At 47.1% G+C, this 19,128-nt stretch overlaps 1 protein-coding gene across 5 annotated transcripts in view; it reads right to left on the reverse strand.

Moving 5' to 3' along the window:
- Nucleotides 1-3,779: 3,779 nt before the first annotated feature.
- ZNF710 (zinc finger protein 710) overlaps nucleotides 3,780-19,128 on the reverse strand; it is an 83,454-nt gene continuing 68,105 nt past the window's right edge. For all 5 annotated transcript variants that reach the window (XM_027851475.1, XM_027851478.1, XM_027851477.1 and 2 more), the window contains exons 2-5: nucleotides 13,780-15,262; nucleotides 11,547-11,738; nucleotides 10,289-10,463; nucleotides 3,780-7,669 (exon numbers count right to left, since the gene is read on the reverse strand). In XM_027851475.1, coding sequence (XP_027707276.1) covers nucleotides 7,500-7,669; nucleotides 10,289-10,463; nucleotides 11,547-11,738; nucleotides 13,780-15,234 — 1,992 coding nt within the window. In that variant the 5' untranslated portion in view covers nucleotides 15,235-15,262 and the 3' untranslated portion in view covers nucleotides 3,780-7,499. The remainder of the gene's footprint in view (nucleotides 7,670-10,288; nucleotides 10,464-11,546; nucleotides 11,739-13,779; nucleotides 15,263-19,128) is intronic.

Consider the following 19,128-nt stretch of genomic DNA (forward strand, 5'->3'; position numbering starts at 1 on the left):
TTCTCTCCTTTGACCTTGTTCCTCCTCAGAAAGTGTTTGTTTCTGATTACCCCCTCCTCCAATCTTCCCTCCCCTCTATCATCCCCCTGCTTCCTTATCCCCTTCCCCCCTATTTTCATGTGGGGTAAGACAGATTTCCATACTCAATTGAATGTGTATGTTATTCCCTCCTTAAGCCAAATCCAGTGAGATTAAATGTTAAAAATTGTTTTCAGGGGGCAGCTAAGAGGCGCAGTGGATAGAGCACCGGCCCTGAAATCAGGAGGACCTGAGTTCAAATCTGGCCTCAGACCAAACACTTGACACTTACTAGCTGTGTGATCCTGGGCAAGTCATTTAACCCCAGTTGCCTAAAAAAAAAAATTGTTTTCACATGCAGCTGGGAAATAAGATACAGGGAGTGGGGTATAGAAATCTATCCTGCCCTATAGGAAAATAGAAGGGGAAAGGGATAAGAGAAGGGGGGCATGATAGAAGGGAAGGCAGATTAGAAGAAGGGGTATTCAGAATGCATGCTGTCTTGGGGTGGGGGGAGGGGAGAGATGGGGAGAAAATTTGGAACCCAAAATCTTGTGGAAGTGAATGTTGAAAACCAAAAATAAATAAATTAATTTTTTAAAAAATTAGCTGGAGAAGGAAATGGCAAACTACTCCAGTACCTTTGTCAAGAAAAGTCCAAATGGGATCACCCCAAGAGTCAGACATGAGTGAAAATGACTGAACAACAACAAATGTTGGAATAGATGATTACTCATTAAGAGTTGGAATGGACCTTAGAGACCATGCAATTCTCAATATGGGAATCTCTTCTACAATGTCTCTGACAGGTAGTCATTCTGCTCCTGCTGGAATGTATTACCAGTGACAAGGAGCTAGCCCCCTGCCTCACAAAGTCACCCATTCCGGCTTTGGATGGCTTTTACAAAGTTGTGTCTTAGGTCTATCTAAAACACACCCTCCTGTAACTTCTGTCCACTTGCCCTTCTTGTACTTTCTGGAGTAACACAGACTAGGTTTAAGTATTCATCAAGATGACATCCACCTCTCAATTGTCTGTTCTTTAGGTTAAACATCTCCAGTTCCTTCAACTATTCCTCATGGTGCTGTTTGCAAACTATCTATCGTCTTTATTATCCTTCTCCAAATGTGTTGCAGTTCATCAAAAACTCTCTAAAAATGTAAAACTGAGCACTGAACACTACCTCCAGGTGTGGTCTGAGCAGTTCAGAATCCAGTGGGATTGCTTCCCCTTGTTTTGGGTGTGACTTTCATTAATACAGCCTAAGACTGGCCACGTCCTACTTTTTCCTTCCCTATCCTCACATTTCCTGTCTCATCAAGCATCTCTTCCAGGTGTTTCCCTTTGGTTCTTTTCCATAATGGTTCATAGCCTCAGATCTTAATTTTTCTACTCTGCTCCTATAATCATGAAACTCTGGGAGGTTGAAAACTTGGGGCAAAAAAACCTCATAATCCATTGCATTTCCCTCCCCTAGTATCTTCTAAATCAGGGATTCTTAACCATTTTTGTGTCCCCTTCTCAAAATGTTTTTAAAGGCATAAAGTACAATTATAAAGGAAGCCAATTATATTGAAAGTTACAAAAAAAAATTTTTGTTCATGGGCTCTACTAATAATCCCTATAAATCTAAGTGCCCTATATGTGTTGGTCGAATTAATAAATCTTGAAATATGGTCTAGATTATCTCCTTTCCTTTAGGTACATCTGCATCTGATCTGTTTACATTGATGGTTCTGCTTCATGTTTTGTTGTTCATTTTTCAGTTGTGTCCAACTCTTCAAGACCCCATTTGAGGTTTTGTTGGCAGAGATCCTGGAGTAGTTTGCCATTTCCTTCTCTAGCTCATTTTACAGATGAGGAAACTGAGGCAAACAGGGTGAAATGACTTGCCCAGGGTCACAGAGCTAGGAGATGTCTGAGGTCAGATTTGAACTTTGGAAGATGAATCTTCCTGACTTCAGGCCTGGCACTCTGTGCACTATGGCGCCACCTAGCTGCTTCATGTTTAAAGAACTCTATGGCCAGTTTCCCATCTCCTTTCAGTAACCTATTTCACAGACCATAAAAATGTCCACATATTATACCAAAAAAATCCTCAGGGGACTCAGACTTAACCTTGGGAAAGAAACTTGGTGTTCTGGTTTCAATCATGATTAAGGGAGAGGGGAAGAGAAGGGAATAAGCCTTTATTAAATCTAGCTATATAAAGCCAGGTCCTGTGCTGAGCATTTTACAAACATTATTGCATTTGATCCTCCCAACAACCTTGCAGAGTGGGTGCTGTTGTTATCCCTATTTTACGGTTGAGGAAACAGGCTTGCCCAAGTGTCTAAGGCTGGATTTGAACTCGGGTCTTCCTGAGTGCCTAGCACTTTATCCACTTGCACCTCCTAGCAGCCTAAAAAGCTTGATGGGATGTATGCTTCTTTTATGACCTTTGGAAAGTCAAGTAATATCCTTGGGCCTCATTTATTGAGTCCCTAAGAGGACAGGACCCCATAGCCTCTGCAGCCCCTTCTGTAGTCCTGGCACCTCCCTTTTCATTCAAGTGGTTGTGGCAGAAATCCTTGGAAATGTGGACCACAGCCCACAACTGCAAGACCTGGGCCTTGAGAACCAACTTAAGATTCTGAGTGATGAGTGGAGAGAGAGAAATGCTAAGGTTTTGTCCTCTATTACTGGGGAGAATTATGTTTCTGTAGGCCCACTGCCTGCCCCTCTTTTAGTTACCCCACAGTACGGTAGAGCCAGAAGGCCTTCTAGTCTAATACTCTCTTTCTTACAGTAATGGAGGCCCAAAGGGTTAAGTGACTTGCTCAGAATTTACACAAGTATTAAGTGTAATAAACCCTCTAAAATCAGAGCTGGGACAGACCTCACAGGTTCAAACTCCTCTTTTTACAGGTGAAAATGAGATCAAGCGACACATCCAAGGTCAAGGGAAAATGGCAGAAACTAGATTTGAACTCAGGTCCTTGGACTTGTTCTTGTTCAAGCGCCGTATTCTATGTGGCTACTCAATAGTTCTATGGACATGGGCAGCAGAGAGAGGAGGAAACCTTTGTAATAGAAGACTCGCCCTGTTGATCATGGAAGAGAACCAGTGACATCATGGGAGATGTCTGGACTTTTGTGTGAATTGGATTTAAGTGAGACAGAGTGGTGGAGTCATCAGAAGTCTTGTGGCAAAACAAGTCAAGACAACTGGTGATGGCCCAGGATGCAGCAGATGACCTTGACATCCTTGAAGTCTCACCAAGATCTAAGCATCCCACAGCACCTGCTTCAGCCGCCTTCCTGGCTATTGGAACAGATTGTTCTCCTCCACCCATCCCTCCAGGGAAAGCCTTCACGTGCTTGGGGTAGATGTCCCTTTAACTCACTGACAGGCGTCTGTTCCCCTCAACCTGGTTTAGCCCATCTGCCGAGCCAGTTTACTGGACTGCGGTCATTGTGCATGCTATAGGTTCTTAGAGCCACAGGCAAGAGCTGGGTGACAGCAAAGGTGGATGAGCAGCCCTGAAAAGCACTCTGGCAAGCCCTCACACCAGAACTGCTAGTCCTCCCTGAACACCCCATACACAGAAGTCTAACTCTAAATTGAGGTTTCAGGAGAGTAAGCTTTCCTGTGAACTTGGTGTTATTCTTGAGGGAAGGTGTGAAGCCAGATAACTCAGCCTTCACTGAATTTGGCATCCACCAAATTCTGTGGGTCTAATGTCATCCCCTTGGAGAAGAAACACTCAAGAGTCACCTCTCTAAAGAATATTCATTTATTATAATTATTGCTAAGTAAACAACTCTTTAAAACAGAAAACATAAAAAACACAGTAGGGCTTTGCACAAGTGGAATTTCTAAACTGTTGTTTTGTGTACACATCAAAATAAGTTAAAATGCGATTCATACAGAAGTTTTCCAAAGTCACTGAGAGGCTGCATGCCTTTTCTCCTTGTGAGAGTGTGTGTGTGTGTGTGTGTGTGTGTATTTCTGAGAAAGGGATGAGGAAGGGGGGGATTTTCCAATACTGCACCCCAAGTTGTGAATTGTGCCGTCGCCTTTCTCAGTCTCATTGGCAGGAAAGAAAGGCACTAGTACTGTGGCTTTCAAGTACAATGAAGAGGGGGGCCAGTGCTGGTGGGAGGGCTGGAAGGGGTGAAGAGGAACAGGAGAAGAACCAAGGGGCCAGTGAGGGGAGGGAGGAGGAAAGGAGGAGTGCGAGTGGCGGAGGGCTGTGTGAGGGTCGGAGCAGATTCTGCCTCTCTCCACCCTGTCCCCTTTGAAAACAAATTCCTCCCACTGGGGGAAGGGGACTCGAGTCTTTTCTCTCAGCAGTTTCCCAGTTCTAAAGCCAAGGCCACCGTATTTACGAGAAGAGGGAGGAGATACAGGATTCCTTTTTGGTACCAGGGGATAAAGACAAAATGGGAAGAGGTAGTTTGTGGGGAAGGATACCATTCTGCTTAGCGGAATAAAGTCTTCCACAGGGACTGGCATCTGCCACCTGAAAGTGATAGTGGAAACTTTGGAGGCTGGGATCCAAGGGCTTTCCTCCCCCTCAGTGTGTAGCTAGAAATTGGACGAGTGAGCCTGGTGAACCATGATACTGGAAATGATGCCAGGCTTAGGAACTGATGAGACTTAGTTCACCAACTGTAGAAGGGAGTTCAAGGGGGAGGAGGCAGCTCTGATCAGGGCAAAGTACGGCAGTGCCCAACAATCACAGAAGAAAACCTAGTAGAGAAAGGATAGCTAATGGGTCTGCACAAGGATAGGAATTAGGCAAAAGTTGTGGATGGCTGACTGTCTCCTTGCAGAAGTGGTAATGCCCTTAGTGGTTATCCCCATTGCTACCTGTGTAAGCTTAGGTAAGCTTATAGAATTGTCTGGCGCCATCTATTCGATGTGTTAAGAACAGAGATTCATATTAGAGTCAAGGGCAGGGCTTGGGTTTCCATTTCACTTTGGTTAGCTCTTGTCCCCAAATGCTATTTTCTTTATTTTTTCTTTTGTGCTACAAGAATGTTTCTGTCGGGTTGCCCCGTGAATTCCTGCCTTCTGTTTCTGACTGACATGCTGTCAAAACTCACCAACCCCTTTCCCAAACCTCCTTTCCTGCCATTTGTAAAACGTTTGGGTTTTCTTATTCTCCTTTCCTCCATGGTATAGGACAGGAAGATCTTGGAACCTCAGAGGCTCAGCAGGGAAGGCTAAGAACATTTGTGTTCCTACAAACATGGCTTCACTACCTCAGGCTTCTGAGCACAATTGCTTTGGCAAGTTTGAGGGTCTTCTTTCCAAGTGGAAGAAACCAGTGCTAGGACAGTGGGAATGGGTAGGGGGCGCAGTATTTGGGGTCATGCCTCACACACAGAGTGTTCAACAGGTGTTAAATGAATGAATATTGCAGCTAGGTAGGGCCAGAAATGCCACCTGCTTGTCCATCAATGAGGGGAGCCTGGTAAGGTGAGAAAAGTGAGTGCTGAACTCATATCCTTAGCAAAAAGGCCTAGGAGCTGGAGGGCAGAGCCTGACTGGGCCTGGGTGGAAGAAACCTCGAGTTTCTTATTTTTCCCCAACGCTGTGTTTCCTTCCTGGCTCTCCTCCACTCATCTTCCCAAACCCCCTTCCCCAGGTTTTTCTTTAGGTAGCGATAGCAAATCTCGGTCTTTGGTCCAACCACACTCCAACAGTCCTCATTGGAGCCCTGAGATCCAGTACAGCCTGCTTCTAGTTTGGGCATCACAAATCACACACACAGTACATGAGAACAATTAAGTTTTTTGGGGGAAAAGAATCTCCGTTGGGATGGGGGGAAAAAAAAGATAAAATGCAACAGGTCAGCACATAGAGGAAAAAAAAATAAATTACTTTCAAAATACCCACATTTGCTCAAATATTTTGTACAGGCTTCATTTTCCTTTTTAAATATGTCGCTCTCCCCTGGCAGCCCTGTAACTTTGGCCTGCCCCATCCTCAAAACTAGGACATGTGAATAAGAAAATACTTTAAAATTTCCCACCCCACCCCCTCAAAAACAAAACAAAAAAAAAAACAAAAAACAAAAACAAGTCTTCCTTGGCCTCCCCCCTGAGGACACCCATTCCCATGTCAACCCAGGAGCTTTCCCCAACCATGGCCCCTGCTCCCTCATCCCCCCAGTATTCCCACTTCTCTTCCCCTAGGTCAGTGATTTTCCAACTTGATAAGGCAAATCTGCTTTGTTTGTTACCAGGAGCCTTTGGGGGCCTCAAGATCATAGGGCACATGTCTGCGTGAACCACTTTTTTTTTAAACAAACAAAAAACCACAACCCCTTATGGACACCAGTATGAAAACCACTTCTCCTGGTGTTTGTTCCAAGCAGTGCCATGGAGTAAAGGGACCTGACAAGAGGCATGCTGGTTAGGAGGGGTTGATGCATCCCACGGGAGAGGGAGTTACTTCGGAAGGCCAGGAATACATTCCATTTTCCTACAGTCTGATTTTCCTGCAGGTAAAAATCTACATGTTGAATGTGCCTGGATGGGCTGTGCTCCCCAGTACGAGGCCGGGAAGGAGCCAGGAGGTAGAATACAAGGAATGCCATGGTGCTCTGACATTGCTCCCACCTCTCTCCCCTGGTCTGGGGGAGTCGAGTCTGTTGTCCAGAGAGGCTGGGTCAACTCTTTATTCATGTAGTGCACTTGGGGAAGTGAGAATAGGCCCCTGGGCCCAAAGGTTAAAGGACTTAGCTCCCCTCACAAGGCCCTCCTTTCATAGGGCTGTGGAACCAAGTGTGGGGTAGAGTTGTACTGCACAAAAGGACAAACCGGCCCATAACCAGGGGGTAGGTTAAGAAGAGATACAACGTGTGGCTCAGATGATCTCCTCCTCCAGTGTTTGGGGATTTCAAGATAGCCTGAGCGGAGATTGACAGGGTGAAGACCTTCCCAGAACAGCCCCCTGCCCTGAGCAGCCCGGCATTTTAGCTGCCTCGGCCTCACTCGGCCGGAAATGCAGGTCACAGGAAGAGGCTCTGAATGCCATGGCAGCAGCTCTCCCTGTTCTTCTTGGGTGACCCAGACCTCAGCTCCCCCACCCCATGCTCCAACCTGAAGGTGTTTCTCCTGTCTCTTCCCCGTACTTTACTACATCCAGGCGAAGGGGGCTGGAGCCAGGCAAGCCCTGACTTTGGCCCCTTCCACTCCTCCTTGTCATCCTTCATTGAGATAGACTGGGAATCCAAGTCATGTTCACAGCTGGGGCCCAGTGGCAAGATCTCCATTTGGTCTACATTAATTTTTCCTAATGGTTCAATGAACTACAGGGGAGTGGGAGGGGCTCAGAGCAGTGGGACAGTAGCTTGTTTTCTTGAACAGCATCAAGTCCAAATAATCTTTCCTTCTCTCTTTCTCTCTCTCCCTCCCCCCTTCTCCCAATGTGCCTCTCCCCTCTCCATGGGAGCATGCCTTGGGGAGCCAGCACCCTCACTCACAGCTATAATACATTATAGTAGGCCATCTCCTTCATGGCCTGCTCAGTCAGTGCATTATCATCAGTGCTGTTCTCCACCCCAGTATAGTCATAGGAGTTTTCTTCATAATCTTCCATCTCCTGTGGACCGTCTAGCTCCGCGTGGTCTGTACCCGTCAGCTCCATCATGGGATCTAGAAAAGATCGGTCAAATGCAGTCACCCCGGCAAGCTTAGACAGTGAACTAGCTGCCAGGGAGAAAGGATGCCACCCAGGAACAGGAAACAGAGGTATTGAAACATGTTTATTTTTAAAGTTCTGAGACATAATTCCGGTGACTATTTGCAGAGAAGATAGAACAGACAACTTCTTTAATTCTGTGTGGCCTGTCAACAACTACTGCCAATCCAGGAAGAGTCCACCTGTCTTCTGGATGGCCCGGATATTTCAGGCGGCCAGAAGGAGGCTCTCTTCCGAGGCTTCCCAAGGTTCTGAGAGCCTTGACTTCTTCTCATGTGCTGCTCTAGCCACTAGGTGTCTCCTGAAGGAGCTCGGAAAGTCAGCTGCACCTCTAAGAGTCGATGGGATTCCTCACACCCAACTGCCCAATATGACAGGCTGAATGGCCTTGGCCTTGGCCAAGGGTGGGTCTGCAGGTAGTGCTGCTGACCTCACAGTCATCTGTGACCCAGCCTCCCTCCCATTTTCCTCCTCCAAGTGGAGTCAGCCACCAAATCCTTTGAAATGTCTACCTCACCTGTCCCTCTTCCATTTCCATGACCACCACAATGGAATCCAGGTTCTCATTACTTCACAAGTGGATTGTGGCGTCAGCCTTCTAACCACCCTCCCTCCATTCACCATCTTCTCCCTTCTCTGATTCTGCACCTCACTCCGCTGCCAGACGAACGAACTGAAAACCCTGACGCTCCAAAGACTTCAACCATTCCTGCCATGTGGCACACCTCACCTCCTCTGCTTGGCTTTCAGACTCCAGTCTGGCTCCAGCCCAAGTGATCCAGCCTCACAAATGGGCTAATTGCATCTGGGAAAGGGCAAAGCCCTTGCAACAATTCCATGATGTCCACAGATGCAAAAATCCATAATTTTAACACATTATTTTTCCAGGGATCATAGATTAAGAGCCAGAAGGGACCTTAGAGATCATCTAAGGAAGCTAGATGGCACAGTGGATAAAGCTCTGGGCCTGAGGTCAGGAGACCTGAACTCAAATCCAGCTTTGGATACTTACTAGCTGTGGGATCCTGGTCATGTCACTTAACTTTTGTCTGCCTCAGTTTCCTGAACTATAAGATGGGGGTCTCTTGCAGGGTTGTTGTGAGGATCAAATGAAATAATATTTGTAAAGCACTTAGCACAGTGCCTGGCACATAGTAGGTACTAATACAAATGCTTTTTCCCTCTTCACCTTCATCTAAGTCCAACCTTTTATTTTGCAAAAGGAGGTGTGGCAACACTTGCCTAATGTAACACAAGTAGTGAGTTAGGATTTGAACCCAGGTCCTGATTTCAAATTCAGTGCTCTTTTCACAGCTCCACATGTTGTAAGGTTACAAATCATGGAACCCACAACAGCCAAAGAATTGGAATTGTCAGGACTCAGAGAGCAATGGAGAGAAATATGGGGTATGAGTGAGCTGCAATGTGTCATCAAAGATGGAGAGCCCTGAATGTCTCATCGGTCCCTGCTCTAGTCAGACGAGTTTCTCTATAAGCACGTCATACTCATTCTTACCACTGCGCTTCTGTTCATGTTCCTCCTCCGACCAGGGATGCCCTCTCCTGATCTACATTTTACTTGTCCTTCAAGTCCCGCAAAATGCCATCTTTTTCAGGAAGTCTTCTCTGATTACTTTGACTCTCAGTGATCTCCCCATTTTTTGAACTCCTATGAAAATTAGAGGCTGTCCCAAAATGATTTTGCACCAAAATAGACACTGTCTTGGACGATTTGTCATTGTCTGAAGTCTTTCAGTCTTATGACTATAATGAAATTTAAAGCATCTTGGAGGCATTTCTTTCATATTCTCTATAGGGCCCAGCGCAGTTCTAGGCATACAATAAGCCTATAATAAGTACTTGTGGATTTACAGTCAGGCATTAGTACTAAGAGCACAAAGATACAAACAATGCTTTTCTCTCCATCCCAGCTTGCCTAGCTGGTTAGGAATTTCTGCTCAATACCTCTTTAGAACCTTGGAACCCAAAGCTTAATTAAAGATTTGGATTTCACTTCCCTGGATCATGGATACTTGGTGTATCCTTCCAGGGTGGTCCCTTTTCTTTCTCTACAAAGGGATGTGGTCCTGTTCCTAAGCCTGAAATAATAACTGCCGACATTTATATAGTGCTTTATAATTTACAAAGCTGTTTGCATGTATCATCCTAGGTGATCCTTTTGATCTCCATTTTTTCGATGAGGAAGTAGACTTGGAGGGTTAAGAGACTCACCCATGGTCATGTAGCTAGCAAAAAGCCCAGCTAGGGTTTGCACCCAGGGCTTATCACCCCCCATCCAATGCCCTTTCCATCACACCGTAGCTGCTCATTTCCATTGGACCCTATTCCACCACCACCAATACAGGGCAGTTCTTTGCTAAATCTAAACTGGCATGGCCTGGATCAGCCTGCCAACATCAGCGACCTTCTAGGGGTTGCTCGAGAAGAGACAGCTGTGTCTTCCCACTGTCTCTTCCCTGCCCTCACCAGTATGAGTCAAACAAGTGCCAATCCTGGGTCTGTTCTCTTGCCCCAGCCTTCCCCCCAGATGGAGCCCAGTCTTCCACACCTACCTTGGCTATCCAGGCCAATGTCCATGACCCCATGTTTGACCTTCATGTGCCTACTGAGGTTGCCCTTCAAGTTGAACTTGCTGGAGCAGTAGGGACACTTGAAGGGCTTGCTGCCGGCATGGAGATGCATGTGGCCCAACAGGTTATACATACGGTTGAAGGATTTCCCACAGACCTGTAGGGAAATGACACCCTTAAACTCTGGGAGTGGCCCCTGCTTCTCTCCCAAACAGGAGCCAGGGTAGGACTTCCGGCCCAGGGCCACATGGCCAGAAACAAAATCGGGTTGTCTGTCAGATTTATTTCATTCATTTTTTGTTTTTCCTTTCCCCAGTGACACCACAGAGCCATTCTACTCTCATCCTCATATGGCTGCTGCAGAAAAAGGAACTGAGAAGCAAAATCACAAACTCAGTCTGCTGATGCCCCTCCAAACATCTCACCACTTCTCCCTCCACTGCCTCCCAGCTAGCCAGTCCAAGCTGAAGGACTGGTCTTCCACTCTATAGCAGGGTTTAACATTTTTGTGTGTGTCCTGGAACCCACTGGCAGTCCAGTGAAGTCTATGGACCCCTTCTCAGAAAAATGGTTTCAAATGCATGAAATAAAACACACAGGAATACCATGGAAACCACTTACATTACAATTAAGATGTAATATTTTTTTCCCATCCAAATTCATCGACTCCCACCTCACCCATCCCCACTGTGACCAATCCTTCCATGGGCCCTGCCAAGGGGTACTCAGACCATTAATTAAGAGCCCCGGCTCTATGGCCATGTACTGTCCATTCTTTTCCAATTACCACAGTGGTTCCACTATTATAGATGTAGAAATTCCCTCCCTGGGGCAGCTAGGTGGTACAGTGGATAGAGCACCAGCCCTGAAGTCTGGAGGACCTGAGTTCAAATCTGGCCTCAGACACATAACACTTACTAGCTGTGTGACCCTGGGCAAGTCACTTAACCCCAATGCCTAGCCAAAAAAACAAACCAAAAAAAGCATTAAAAAAAAAAAGGAAGAAAGAAATTCCCTCCCGACACTCCTACCCTAGAGCCAAAGACTTTTGGCTGATCAATGGCTCTTACATTCAACCCCACCCCAAAGCCAGAGCTAAGGGAAGGCTGGCTTGCCCAGGCCCCACTCTCAGTGCTGACTTGGCTTTCTGCCAAAGTGACAGTCCCACACTTCTGGCAGGTCTTATCCTGCTGTGAGGGTACACATCCTTTGGGGTGCTCAGGGGTGGTGCTAATGGTACCTTGCATTTGAAGGGCTTCACAGGGGAATGCACAATCATGTGGGTCTTGAGGGTCTGCTTCTGAACAAAGGTCTTAAAGCAGATGTGGCACTGGTATGGCCGGACGCTGGTGTGGATAAGCATGTGCCGCTTCATGTTGGCTTGCAGGGTGAATTCTCGGCCACACACCTCACACTTGAACTCTTTTACTCCCTGAAACGATCAAATCCACAGCAGGGACATGAGTGAACTCTCCTTATGAGGAGCACAAATGAACATGGCTGCAGCCAGGGGGACAAAATACACCACCTTCAACATAGGGTCATAGGTCCACAGAAGGTTAGAGCTGGATGAGTATTGAGAGGTCAGCTTGTCTAGCCCCCTTATCTTACAGAGGAGGAACCTGAGGGACTGACTAGTGGGTAAAGTCAAAGGGACCCTACCTGTGGGTCATCTTGCCCAGTGGGACAAGCTTTGCCATGAATGCTACTAGGAAGATGCCACCCTAACAGTGGATTGGTGCCTTCCCAGAACCACAGATCCTAGAGTCCTCATCTGGGTCCCTTTTAACATCACCCAAATCGGCTTGTGCTTCTCTGCCTGCATATACAGGGGCCTATGGATTTACGTGAAGAGAGGAATGGATCCTGAGTTACGTGGTGAAATATCCAAAGATCCGTGTGCCTGTGTCTGTACTGCTCTTCTGGTTAGTCTTATGTCTATTTATCTGTCCTGTGTTCACAGATTTAAAATGGAAACTTCCCGAGGGCAGAGATCATGTCTTTGCCATCTGCAAATCATCCACAGGCCTTCATGCCACATGCCAGAAAGAGTACAAGCTGAATAAACATTTGTTGATGAAGATCACGGTAAACAGGGTTAATTGCTTAGTACTCGCTGAGCACCAAAATATGCTGGATCCACAAGAGAACACACAGTATCAGTTAAGATAGAGTTCACACTGTTCACTCAAATACTGGCTGCGTAAAAGCTGCATTAATACCTGTATATCTCATTTTAGGAGTGCAGCCTATATTCAGGACAATAGGGTCCAGGATTCTTGTTATGGGGGCACTTCAGTGCTCCCCTCAAAACTACTGGGCACTGACTTTGTATATACTCGGTATTTGTTTTATCTGTGTATGTGTCGTCTCCCCTCAGGATAGCAATCTGTGACAGCAGGGACAATTTTGTTTTTGTCTTTGTATCTCTGGTGCCTGGTACACACTATGTGCCTAATAATGGCACACTGAATTGAATCGTAGCCCTTGTTTGGCACTTTATCATATTCTGTCTCCTTCTATATATAGCTGTTCCATGTGTTTATAGTTTCTCTCCATGGCTGTCCTAGAAGCTCTTCTAAGAAGACCACCATGCCCCAACAATGCCTTGTGTACCGCAAGACTCCATAAATCTTTGTCAAATAAATGATGAATAGGTACCATATGGTTCCTACCTCCAGGAGTTTATAATAGAAGAGTGATTTTGTGTGTGTGTGTACCTATATATACATAGATATGCAGATATATACATGTTTATGCACATATGTATACAGGTACATATATACACGTGTATGTTTATATCTATATATACACACGTAGAATATGGACACAGTATAACTACATAAATATAAAGTTATTGCTTTTTAAGGGGAATTTACAACTTTAGCTTTTGACTTATTATTGGTTTATAATATTTTCCTTTGAGTTTGTTAGATTTGGGGTTTTCACTATGGGACAAAGCAATTGCCTCAACTGGGATAAGTGGGATCTAAATGGTCCTCTTTGCCCCATCTGGGAAAAAGAATCATGACAGCTGATATTTATATAGTGAGCTAATAAGCCTTAGAAAGCACTTGGCCTACGAGATCTCATGAGACCCACACAACCACCCTGGAGGTAGGTACTAGGGGTACTACTTCCCTCAGTTTAAAGAGGAGGCTCGGAGAATTAAACAACCTACCTATGGTCACATGGCTCATAATTGTTAGAAACTCTATATGAACAGGACAAAAACCCAGGTCTCTCCCAACACCAGGTCCAATCAGTGCCCTTTCCCATAAGGCTTTCTTCATGGGATGATACATACTGGAAAGGCAGAGGACCAAGAATGTGAATGTGGAAATGAAAGTATGATGCTGAGAGCAGGGAGCCCAGAGAGGGTGAGAAAAAGGCACATTAAGAGGGGAGGGAGGCAAAAGCCCCCTGCAATGGGGGTGGGGGGGTGGGGGAGAGGAGCCGATGAGCCCCGTTACCTTGTGGGTGAGCGAGTGCTGCTTGAGGTGGTGGATCTGGCTGAACTCCATGCCGCACTCGGTGCAGACGAAGGGCCGCACGTTCTGATGCTTCAGCATGTGGTTCTGCAGTTGGCTCCGGTAGTGGAAGGACTTGTTGCACTCCAGGCACTGGTAGAGGGTGGGGCCCTGGTGGGTGGACAGGTGCCGCTTAAGCTGGGTCAGGGTGGAGAAGTCCAGGCCACACTCGACACACACATGGCAGCGCCCGTTCTCGTGCTTGACCTCGTGGGCCTTGAGCTCACTGGGGTAGGCGAAGCCCCGGCCACAGAAGTGACAGCTGTAGGGCTTGATGTCAGTGTGCAGCAGCATGTGCCGTTTGAGGTGGCTGGTCTGCGTGAAGGCCTTATGGCACACCTCGCACTTGTGGGGCCGGGTGCCCTGGTGGGTCAGCAGGTGGGTCTGCAGGTGGCTGGGTTGCTTGAAGAGCTTGCTGCAGTGTGGGCATGAGTGGGGCTTGATGCCATTGTGGCCCAGGATGTGGGTCACCAGGTTGTACTTGGAGGTGTAGGACTTCTCGCACATGCGGCACTGCCAGCGCTTCTGCCGGTCGCCTGCCTCTACCAGGTAGGAATCGTCGATCTGGACGTTGATATCCAGCCGGTCCAGCTGGGCCTTCTTGTGGTGGTCTGCGGTAGAGCTGGCGGGGTCCGCCTCGAACTCCCCGGGGTCCTGCCACACAAAGCCCTGGTCGTTCTTCACGGGCTCCGGCGACTCAGGAGCAGGCGCCTCTGCATCGCTCAACGAGGTCATGTGGGGCTCAAATCCACACTCTGGATGCATGGCTTCAGACCCAGCCCGGGTCAGCACCATGTTAGGTTCAGCGTAGCCATCTGGAGTGGAATCTGGAAAATGGGCGTTATACGCCGCCCCATCCAGCTCTTGCCGGGGAGCCCGCTGCAGGTGCCGGGAATGCCGGGACTTTCGGCCGAAGGTGCTGAGGTCGATCATCTTGACCGAGCTGCTCTGTACCATGCCCTCGCAGCTAGCCTCTTCTGGGGGTTCTACCGGGGCCTCCTGCCTCTCATCAGCTGGCACAGATACTTCATACACGTCTTCCTCCTCCTCCTCGTCATCCATCTTCTCAAACTTGACTTTGGGCACCAGTCTCACTGGAGGACGTTTCTTTCTCCGGGTATGTTTCTCAAACGCTGCCTCGACCTCTAGCACCTCTTCCTCTGGGGGCTCTCCTGGCATGCCCCCCGCACACTCCAGCTGGTAGTCATTGTCGGGGGGCTCTGGCTCTACGGCGGCCGTGTCGGAGAGCTCATGCCCCAGCATCGGGTAGAAGGCCTCAGGGCTTATGGTAGCACCAAAGAGCTCATTCTCTGAGACCAGGCCCAACACTGCCGCCTGCGCCAAGGAAAGCACCACCACAGCCTCCGTTTGCGTCCCTGAGTCAATGAAGCGCTCCATCACTCAGCATCCAGCTAGGTTTTCATTGCTGTGGAGAAGAGGAAGAAGCCTGTTAGCTCATTCCATATGTGTATCTAGACCAGTCTACACATCACACATGCTCAACCAGCATCACCATCACTGAGAGTGAGTGCCTGTAATCAAGATCAGAGCGGGCCAGGGTTAATGTAGGCTGAGTACAGACACCATCTGGCCAAGACTTCCTTCTCTGTGACTATCGCTAGGAACTTCTATGACAGGGTAGACAGAATCTACTAATAATAAAGAACATGCACACACAAAGTTCTCTTTCTACCTAATTATCTTATTCCTCTGTGTGACCATGGGCAGTCAGTTACAGCCTCCATTTCCATATCTGTAAAATAAGGGAGGTGGAATAGATGGTCTTAAAACACTGAGAGGCTATGATTTCTCAGGCTCTTTAGAGGCCCTCAAACTTATGATTTTATCCGTGTCCAGTGAAGGAGCTGCCTTTATCTCTATGGAGATGAGTAATGCAGTTTGAGAGAGTTGCCTGGCATACTGGGAGGTTAAGTGACTTGCCCACATAGAGTCACATAGCTCATTTGTCAGAAGTAGGATTGGAATCCAAGCCTTCCAGACTCTAGAGGTCAGCTCTCTAACCACCACCTTTCAGCAAGATTTTATAATCTATGTAAAAAGCCTAATGATGACAAACACCTGCCCTCATACCCTGCTCCACCTACCTTAAAGGGATAGGGTGGTGAGTGATGGAGGGGTGGAGGTATCCAGCTTATGCTGGTGTTCATTTAATAAAAGTAAAACAGCTTTACATGACACTCCTTAAGGAGTGTCCCTCCCTCCACTCCAACCCCATTGCACATAAATACTGCATGTGTACTCTTGAATATCTTTTTTTTTTTTTTTAATCCCTACTGTATCCAGTGCTGGGGAACCTGCAGCCTCAAGGCCACATGTGGCCTTCTAAGTCCTTGGATGCGGCCTTTTGACCGAGTCCAAGTTTTACAGAACAGATCCTTTTACTAAGGGGATTTGTTCTGTGAAGTTTGGATTCAGTCAAAGGGCCACACTTGAGGACCTAGAGGGCCACATGTGGCCTCGAGGCTGCAGGTTCTCCAGCACTGGATAGTCTATGAGAACTTCTAAATATGATAATAATGTAAAAACAAAACAATAAAACTGAAAGTGAGGGTGGGGGGGGTCAAGTAACAATAAGAGCCTACATTTATATAACATTTGATATGGAAGGAAGGAAACAAGCACTTACTAAGCCCCTACTGTGTACCAGGCACTGTGCCATGAGCTTTTAACAAATACCATCTCATTGGATTCTCAGAACAACCCTGGGACGGAGGTGTTATCATTATCCCCATTTTATAGTGGAGGAAACTAAGGCAGACAAAAGTTAGTAACCTGTCCAGTGGTCACACAGCTGGAAAGTGTCTGGGACCAGATTGGAACTCAGGCTTTCCTGATGTCCAGTCCAGCCTCTATCAGTTGCACCACCTCGGTGTTTGGGAGATGCACAACCTCATTTGAGCCTCCCAACACCTCTGTGAAAGAGCTAGTGTAAATATGATCACTATTGCTTTACAGATGGGGAGCCAAAGGGTACAGAGAGGTTAACACGGGTCACCTGGCTTGTTAGTGACAGAGCAGGAACTCAAGCCCAGGTCTTCTGATTCAGCAGTCTTTCTACTTAGCATAAGTACTTGTAGCAAGCTATGCATGAGGAGGGACTGACTGCCCTGGAGCCCTGAACCAATAAACAGAAGAGAGACACATGGGACTCAAGTATCTGAGAGTACGGTGAAAAAGGAAGAGAGAAAAGCAGTGGCAGAAATGGGGGAGGGAGCAGAGAGTTAGTTCTATTAAAGCTGCTGCTTAAATCCAGGTGCTGACACTTCCTAGCGGGGTGACTTGGGGACATGCTGCTTCAACCTGAGGGGCCTCAGTCTCTTCATCTGAGAGGGATAGATTATACAATCTCCAAGGGCCATTCTAAGCTCCAAACTACATGATTCTACAGAGAGTCAAGAAAGAGACGGGTCCCAGTTTAGTCTGTGCTGACAATAATGCCTGAGGAAGCGAGCAGAGTGACCTGTTTTCTCAAAAGGCCAAGAGAGTATTGAGGGAAGCTCTACATGGGCTGACAGTAGAAAGAAGATAGAATGAAAAAGTTCAGAAAAATGTGGGACAGGTTAATATAGTGGGAAGGGTACTGATTTTGGAATCCTAGGACCTGGGTTCAAATCCCAGCTCTGCTGTTTACTACCTGTGTGACACTGTACAGGTTATGGTCTCTCTGGACCTCAGTCTTTTCATCTGTAAGATGTAAGGGTTGGCCCAGCTGACCTGTAAGGTCCCTTCCAACTCTAAACCTATGATCCTATGATTCTCAGCTAGCAGGACAGAGGGGGACTTAGTGCTCTCCATATGCTCGACACAGTTTGTCAAACTTCTAAGTTGTCTACCTGCTTACATCCTGATAAATCGCTATGCCTGTAGCATTCAAGACAGCTGACTTGGGAGTACGTTGCTTATGACACATCACTACTGAGATGAAGAGGAAAGAGCCACTTTTCTGAGTCCGTGGCACCAGGAAGAGGGCCCAAAGTTGTCTTGTGGCAATTTAGCAAACCAGTGAGTGATGGGGCTTTTTAAAAAGTAAATAATTCTGGAGGCAGCTAGGTGTCACAGTGACAGAGCCCCAGCCCTGAAGTCAGGAGGATCTGAGTTCAAATTCAGCCTCAGACACTCACTAGCTGTGTGACCCTGGGCAAATCACTTAACCCTGATTGCCTCCCCACCCCCACTCCAATGAATATTTCTCAGCTGTCCTGTGATCCCTTGAGTCCACAATTAGAACTAACACGCTGAAGCCCAGACCTGGAAGGGGCCTTAAAGAATAAGTCATGGTCAGGCGGGTCTCATTTCACAAAGGGGAACAATTAAGCTCCAGAGAAAGGTCCACAAAGCTTATGAGTAGTCCTCCAGAACCTCGGGCTCCCGACTTCTGATTAAATGTTTCGGGTCCCTCCATCCCACCCCCTACAACATCTTGTGGCCTCTTCTAAAAGGTCCTTTTCTCCCAGAGACTCAAGCCTCAGGCTTCCATGTGATGGATAGGGACAGGCTGGATGGCCATTTGCTGGGCATGCCCTAGAGAGGATTCTTGTTCAGTTATGGGTAGGGTTACACGGCCTCAAAGGTCCCTCCCAACCGGCAGATTTATTGATTCTGACAACCAGGAATCACCAATGTCTCCCTTTCTGCAACCGAGTCTGGGAACTTGGGAGTTTCAGCTCTGGGTCAGTGCCATGCTGGCATGGGGAACAGTTTATTTCTTAACAAGAGTGGCGCTTATTTAGGAAACACACACGGATTCCACTACTTCCCTCCCCCACTCCAACACTGCATAGCTTCCACTTCCTGCATTTTAGCTAAAAATAAGCAAGAAAGAAATTTAGCTTCCTTGAAACCAATGCTGGAGATTAAACAATAGAGTTTCAAACGGGTCCTCTATGAGAGACAGAGATCCAGATGGAACTAAATCTGTCATACTCCAGGGTTCATCCAGGGAAGAGTTGTATCTAAATCTGATTAGGAGTCAACAACAGAGTGCAGAGAACAGGAAGGCATATTCACTCATTCCTATGTGTTCCTCATATAGGCAGGTGGCAGAGTAGATACAGCACTAGACTTCGAACAAGGAAGATCTGAGTTCAAATCCCAGGTCAGACGCTTCCCAGCTATAACCCACAGCAACTCATTTTCTCTCTCTGAGCCTCAGTTTCCTCATGTGTAAAACAGGATAAAAATAAGTATCTACCTCTCAGATTTGTTATATGGATCAAATCAGATGATTCACATAGACTTTAAAGCAGCTATTCACGTGTTTGTGGGTGAGCA

The sequence above is a fragment of the Vombatus ursinus genome, unplaced genomic scaffold (genome assembly GCF_900497805.2).
Source record: "Vombatus ursinus unplaced genomic scaffold, bare-nosed wombat genome assembly UNPS02009205.1, whole genome shotgun sequence".
In the NCBI taxonomy this organism is placed as follows: Eukaryota; Metazoa; Chordata; class Mammalia; order Diprotodontia; family Vombatidae; genus Vombatus; species Vombatus ursinus.